We start from the raw sequence: 6,922 nt of genomic DNA on the forward strand, positions 1-6,922 counted from the left end.
TTCCAGAAGCACTGATAAGCGTTAAAAAAAAAAATCACAATTTCTGTGGCTTTGTAATGCACTGCTAATGATAAAGGAACATACAATTTTGAATATTATGTTCTCAATAACTCAATGACTCAAATAACAGGCCCTGGGAGCAAGGGCAGCAGAGGCCCCAGCTGGTCAGCAGCTGGAGCACCAGAGGCACGGGCAGAGGCCCAAGGCGTGGGCGCTGCTTGGCATGGAGAAGAAGGAGCACAGGGGCTCTCCAGCTCTGCCTGCCGGCATGGGCCTTGCCTGCACACGTCTTTCTCCCAGGATGGACCAGGCACAGACAGCCACTGGGGGAACGTGCTCAGCTTTTATTGCTCTCAGAACGTGTCCAGGGTGGAGCAGAGTCTGGCCGCACAACGTCCTCATGGCAGCTGAACGTGTTGGGCGCCGTCCATGCGCCCATGCCTCGCGTGCCTCCCTGTGCCACACCCTCTGGGTACCGCACAGGATCCCGATGGCCAGCTGCCATCTCAGGGGACCCCTTTGCCAGCACGGCGCTGCTGCTCTTGCCGTGCCCTGATGCGAGTAGAGCAGAAAGCCTTGCGCAGAGCCCCGAGTGTCTTGCGGAAGAGGGAGGGCCGTCGCCGTCGAGCTGGGGCATGCGGGAGGGCAGCCATGCCTGTGGAAGGAAGACAAGTGTAGGCAGGGGGCTGGGCAGGTACCGGGCAAGATCCTGCCTGCTCCCCGCCACCGAGAGCTCTCCCCAGGGAGTGGTGGCCAGGGAACGGCCAGCCCCCATGCACGCAGTCCTTCTGCTTTGGCCTGGGTGCACATTGCCGGGACGGCTGGGCTAAGCCTTCCCTTGCCGGGCCAGCGCTACACGCGGGGATGTACCTGGCTCGTCCTCGGGCTCATCCCTGGGCTTGGAGCAGGGCCACGTGTTATCGCTCTGCTCAGGGGCTGGCTGCCCCTCCTGGAAACCAGCACGGGGGTCCTGGAACAGCTCCAGGAATGAGGGGGTGGCCATAAGGCTCTGGATGGCCATGTCTTCCCCTTGGCACAGCTCTTTGCCACTGTCGTCTTCCTGCTTGTCCTCCTCTAGGGCTGAGTGCCCTGGCTGCTCCTATAAAAACATTAACAGCCAAAGGAGATCTAAGCATCCGTTATCGGCTACCGGGGGAAACACAGGGGCTTAGGGACGTGCTTTAGTGGCAGACTACGCAGTGCCGTGTCGGGTGGGTTACGTTTATGGTCCCTGCAGCCAGAGGAGGGCTGTGCGTCACCTCTGTGCTGGGAAGCCACCTGCACGTGGAGAGCAAGAGCACAGGCAGGGGATGGAGGGGATGTCAGCGGGCTGACACGGACAGCACCAGCCATCTCCCTGCTGCACATGGCCTGGACACTGCACCTGCCTGCAGTAGCTCGTGGTGCTCAGTGCTGGTCACGCGCCCCTGGCTCACCTGGTGCCAAGACTCTGCAGACAAGGTAGAATCCATGTCACCTCTTGTATCTTCCCCTGCTCGGTCAAGGTGGGGTATGGCAGCATCATCCAGAGAGATCTGAGGCAGCAATGAAGCCAGATCTTCCTCGTGCGCTGCTGGGGAGAAAATGGCTGTGCTGGCCTCTCCTCGATGGTGTCCAGACATGGCAGAAGCCACGTGTTCTCCATCCTCACATTCCTCTTGCACGAGAGAGGCTGCGCTGGGCTCTCCTGGAGGCTTTCCAGGCAAGGAAGACTCGCTGTCCTGAGTCGCCGAAGGTGGTGTTGGTGCCATCACCACATGCACGTTTTGTGCTGGGTCCCAGTGTTCTGCCAGTTGCTGACCGAGTCCCTGGATCGCAGCCACAGCCTCGTTCAGGACCCCACTCATTTTACACTGGTCTGTGTCCTGCAGAGGTGCGGCGCAGGCTGCGGGGCTGTGTGGGGCAGCCGCCTGGCTCTCTGCCTGGGCTGCTGTGGGCTGCTCACTGAGGAGAGGAGATTCCTGTGCCTTTGCCACCTCTTTTGCTATGCGAGTTAGGTGCGCGCAGTGCCCCTCTTCCTCAGGAGCGGTTGCCAGGGAAACAGCTGCTGGCTCAGCATCCACGGGTTCCTCTGGGACAGGGGACATGCTCTGCAGGTCTCTAGCTCTGTCTTCTGCTGCCCCTCTGCCTACACTGCTCAGCCAGCAGGGCCCATCCTGGGGACCAGCGTGGGGGTCCTGGAAGAGCTCCACGAATGAGGGGTTGACCCAGATGCTGTGAACGGTGATGCCCTCTTCTTGGGGCAGCTCATTGCCTCCGTCTTCTCCCCAGTCTTTTTCCTTTGGCAGGGACCCTGGCCTGTTCCGTGGCCTTGCTGCCCTTGCCCAGCTCTTCTTGGGGACACGAGCCGCTGCGCTTGCATGACTGCCTGTCCTGCTGTGCTGGGCTTTCTGATCCTCCGTCTTCACTGACGGGATGGCCACATGCTCCTGAAGAGCCTTGTGGTGCTCCCGCAGCGATTTGCCTTCGCACTTGTTTTTGGCGAGCGTCACCTGTGTTTTGAGATGGCGCATTTCCACTTGTCCCTGGTGCCCTGAAGCCACATCCCGCCTGCCCAGGGAAGCTGGCACAGAAACCCTGCCAGCAGCACCAGTGCTTTTACGTGCATGAGCATCAGGCACGTGCTGACCTGCAGGGGCCTTGCCACTGTGGGCCACCCGGACCTCCTCTGATCCTGCCGTCTTGGTCGCACCCAGCCTGTGTTCCCGAGGCCACTGTGCCGCTGTCTGCTGGCTGGGTCGCTGGCTCCCAGTGAAAACCTTGTCCGGGTCCTTCCTCAAAAGGTACCTCCCCTTTGCCTCCTTCCCAGCTGCGGCACTGGCTGCAGGGCTGTGTGGGGCATGCCTCCTGCTCTGCACACTGGTGGCTTTCCCCTGCTCACCAGGGATGCCCCGAGTAGATGGGACAAGCTGTCGGCGTCTGCTGGTGGCAGTGCTGCTGGCCTTTCCCCTGCCCTGGGCAGAAGCTGCAGAGGCTGCTGCTGGCAGAGGCGGGAGCTTGCAGCAAGTGCTGGCAGCTCCTGGCGCCCGAGCTGCGTGCACCTTCTGTGGTGCTGCTGCCTGCCTTGCTGGCCGACGGGCCGTCTCCTCCCGCCTCACCCTGACGGAGGGCACTGCCACCCTGCATGCTGGGCTGTCCGTCTGCAAGAGAAGGCGAGGAGAGAGGCTGCGTGACTGTGGCCCTTCGCCCGTGCCCCCGTGTCCCAGCTGGAAAAGCCCCTGTGCCGGCTCCCCTGCCAGCCCCCAGGGCAGCACTCGGCCCCACAGGGAGTTGCCGCTGGGCTCCCAGAGCTGCCTGGGGAGCGCACTGCTCCGGCCATGGCCCACAGTGACTCCTGGGATCAAGAAAAGCCGCCTTCGTTCCCAGTTACAACACAGAGAAACACCCGTGTCTCACGCACGTGCCTGCACCTTTTCTGACAGAAAGTGGCTTTGGGGCACAATGGAAACTGCTGGGGAAGAGCAAAAACCCCACTAAAATAAACGCTGCTCAGCTGATGTTGGAGACCTTGGTATTAGGCACCCAGACTTGTTCTCCTCCCTGCAGTTGTCACTCCTGCACCAGGAACTGCTTGCTAGTGGGCGAATCTGACAGCAGCAGCTCCCAGGCAGAGCTGGGAGCAGCCCCTGGGGACACCTTTAGGCTTTACAGCAGTGTTTGCTGCCCCAGCACGGGTCCCCTGCCCCCTGCAGAGACCAGGCGGGAGGCTGGAGGGAAGAGTCCCACCAACAGCTTTGGCCTCCAGGCTGGAGAACCCTGTCCCAGGCTCAGGCACCGCTGCCTCCGGGGCTCCCCTACCCCATCCTGGGGCAATAAGGCAACTCTCTTCCTTCTACAGAACCACACTCAAAGCTTAAGGGGAGGAGGAAATGCCTATTTCCTCCCTAATGCAGGTTTCCCCCAGGCCTAGAGGTTGCTGCTGTCTTCTGCTGGGCTGGGAGAGGGGTTGGAGCCTTTCTCCACCTCTCCTGGACTGCCTCTCTCCTGGGCTGGGCTGGAGGCTGGGGAGTCCGAGTGCCTCCAGTGCAGAGTGCCTGCCAAGGAGCAGACGCTCTCAGCAAAGCAGACGGCAACCACAGGTGCTGTTTCCCAGAGGACCTCTTGAAAGCAGCCTGCAGCAGGACCTGGCAGCCGGGAGACCCAGCCCTGCGTGCCGCCTCTTGTCACGGCCGATTTTGCCGCTTGCATCCTGCTGCCACTCTCTCCCTCCCGAGCATGAGCAGGCCAAGCCCTGCCCTGCAGCCGGGTGTCTGTCCTGCTCCCCCGCTCTGGAGACCTGCCGCCCTGGGTGCCCCGAAGGAGAGGGTCGCTGCTGCTCTCAGCGCTGTCAATCGCTGCCCGTACCTGGCGTTGCTGTCGGTCCTTCCCCGCAGACCAGGCTCCCCACGCCGCCCACTCTGCCTTTGCTTGCTCGAGCTGCTCTTGCCACTTGGGCCTCACTTGCCCCCACTCTGCAGGCAGCTGCCAGACCTCCTGGAGGGGATGGCAAGGCAGCAGAAGGCAGGATTAAGTCCCAGCTCCTGGAACGGGTGTCCTTCGGGTCTGACCCGTGTTGCCGCCCCTTGCCTCAGCTGGTCGGTTGGCAGGGCTTTGCCCCTAACAGATCGGGGGCTCTGGGGTCATTCTAGGCTCCTGGCAAACACAGCTGCGAGCAAAGCCCTCCACTGTGAACAGCCGAGAAAGGACTTGGGCATCTCCCATAGCCCCTGGGCCAGGAGAAAGTGTTTTGTGACAACCCAGGGGGCAAGGAAGAGCTGAAGGAGGTGACAAAACTGAAAATAATTACAGCAACACTTCTTACCACTCACAAATCGAACACGCATATAATCATGGTAAGAACAGTTATTTTCCAGCTTTATAGTATATATGTACATTCCTCCTATGCATTTAGAGGTGGACTTTTTCAGCCCAGGAAGGCTGACTGTACGTAGCATGTCTGGCCTTCTGCAAATTACAGGCTTGATAATGAAAACTGGTCACTTCCTCAACTAACCGGTAGCTGAACAAAAGCACACGTTGATTTACATTTTCCAAGTGATGAAAAACCTGGTAAAACCTTCCAGGGATTAAGTGCTGCCTTTACTAACAGTAGTATGTCCTTGGATGGTAGTCAGGGTCAGCACACTGCATGGAAATGCAGCTGTCCTTGCCCTGACATACAGCAGACAAGCTAACAAAAACATTTTTGTTAAGCTCTGCAGAATCAGTTTGCAAAATGTGTAATCTACATAGTTAAGTTGGTCGGGTTTTTTTTCTACTATATATATGTATAAGCAAGGGAAATGTAGAAAACCAGGAGGTTATTACAAAGGGTTGGAATGGAGGTTAAGCACCGGCAGAAGAGGATTACGAATTTCTGGCAAAGGCCCACCTTCTCGTCTGTACAATGGACACACCGCTGGTGTCCCGCAGCAGGGAAGGAGGAAGAAAGCTAGCTGCAGAGAAAGGCACAGCTGTGAGAGAGGCAGACACCAGAGAGTAACTGCCACGGTACATGGCAAATAGGGGCGTGCGGGCTAACAGCAATCTGAGCTCACATGGGTGAAAAAGAAGGAAAGCACTGAGTCCATATGTCAATGACGCAAATTAGTAATAAGCTATTTATTCTTGCAGCTCCCATCACCTTTGGCTAATAACAATCTTTGACAGTAAAGTAACGATTAAAGTCCTCAGGACCAAATTTAACCCACTGACCAAGAAGTGGCAAATGAATCCGCTCTTGTGGCTGAAGTCAAGAATGGCCAGTGGTATGGAAGGGACCGATGTTTCTGTGTGTTAGTTTTAGGGAATCATGCTCTGCATTTCAGTGATGGACTACGTATTGCTGGCTCTGCCCTGATTGACGGATGATACACTAAAAACCTCACCTGTCCCACCATCAGGTAGTCATGGTCTTCTGGCACTCTTGCTGCACAGGGAGAGAGAAACCCAAATTCATTTCACTGAAGTAATGCAAAAGACAACCTCAGGAATGCCAAGAAGAATTTTTTGTGAAGTGGACATTTTTCTGGATTTTTCAGATTTGCATTCAATATGCTTTACTTAAGTTTTAGCTGTTTACACTGAGCAACATAATTCTTAATAAATTATTACCGAGGGGAAAAAAATTGCAAAGCCTCTTGGGAAGATGACAGCATGAGCTTACTAGAATCGTAGGCCATTAATTCCTTGGGTAAAGCAACATCCTTCTGTGGTGCTGGATTTTAGCTTTGATGACAACATTGACAAAATTTCTGCTTCTGGTTTAATTTCAAGTGTGAAACTCTGTTAAGCAACCCAATCCAAACATCATTTTCCTCACTTCAGCTATGCAGAAGAGCAGAGGGATTTTGCTTTCAGTTTAAAAATAGGAACAGTTTCCCATCGGCTTATTCAATTTTGTCCCCTTTCTGGAACTTACTGCGCTTTTACTTGCCTTGGTGGTGAGGGGCTGTGCTGTAAACCAAAGCAATAAGGATGACTTTAGTTAAAGAAGAGGTTTGGTTTTGTACCTTCTTGCTAAGAAATCTTGCGACAACTCCAAGATAATGTATTTTGAGGTCACGAAACACACAGGTGCTCAGTCTTCTCACTACTGCCTCGCTTTGCGGGCAGCCAAGACAGAGGAATGTCATTTTCTTCTGCCACTGCTGGTGACCTGTGGGCAAGATGCAAGCAGAGGGAGAGATCACCGCACTCTTCCTTCCCTGGCTCCCTGCTCTTCTTTGCCTGTTGGTTCATAGCAGATTCCTGTTCTGCAGCGGTAAGGATGGCTCTGCTGGTTCCTGCAGCCTGCCTGCAGTCACAGCTGACAGCACAAGGCTGAGAAGAGGGCAGATCTGCACCAGTGCAGCTCAGGCACCGCCTCAGAGCTGTGCCAGCGCACAGTGCAAGCACTCGCAGTGACAAAGGTGCCGCTTTAAGAGTTCTAGTCTTTGTGAAT

General features: G+C 56.2%; 1 protein-coding gene across 1 annotated transcript; it reads right to left on the bottom strand.

The window, feature by feature from the left end:
- Positions 1 to 212: 212 nt before the first annotated feature.
- Positions 213 to 2,513, bottom strand: LOC121081760. Its single transcript, XM_040580994.1, has 3 exons — positions 1,437 to 2,513; positions 871 to 1,099; positions 213 to 655 (listed from the first exon to the last, which is right to left on the bottom strand). Exons 1-3 carry the CDS (start codon positions 2,511 to 2,513, stop codon positions 507 to 509), a joined length of 1,455 nt encoding a protein of 484 aa, XP_040436928.1. The 3' UTR covers positions 213 to 506.
- Between the last annotated feature and the right edge of the window lie 4,409 nt (positions 2,514 to 6,922).

This window comes from Falco naumanni, assembly GCF_017639655.2.
Source record: "Falco naumanni isolate bFalNau1 chromosome 3 unlocalized genomic scaffold, bFalNau1.pat SUPER_3_unloc_1, whole genome shotgun sequence".
NCBI classification, from domain to species: domain Eukaryota; kingdom Metazoa; phylum Chordata; class Aves; order Falconiformes; family Falconidae; genus Falco; species Falco naumanni.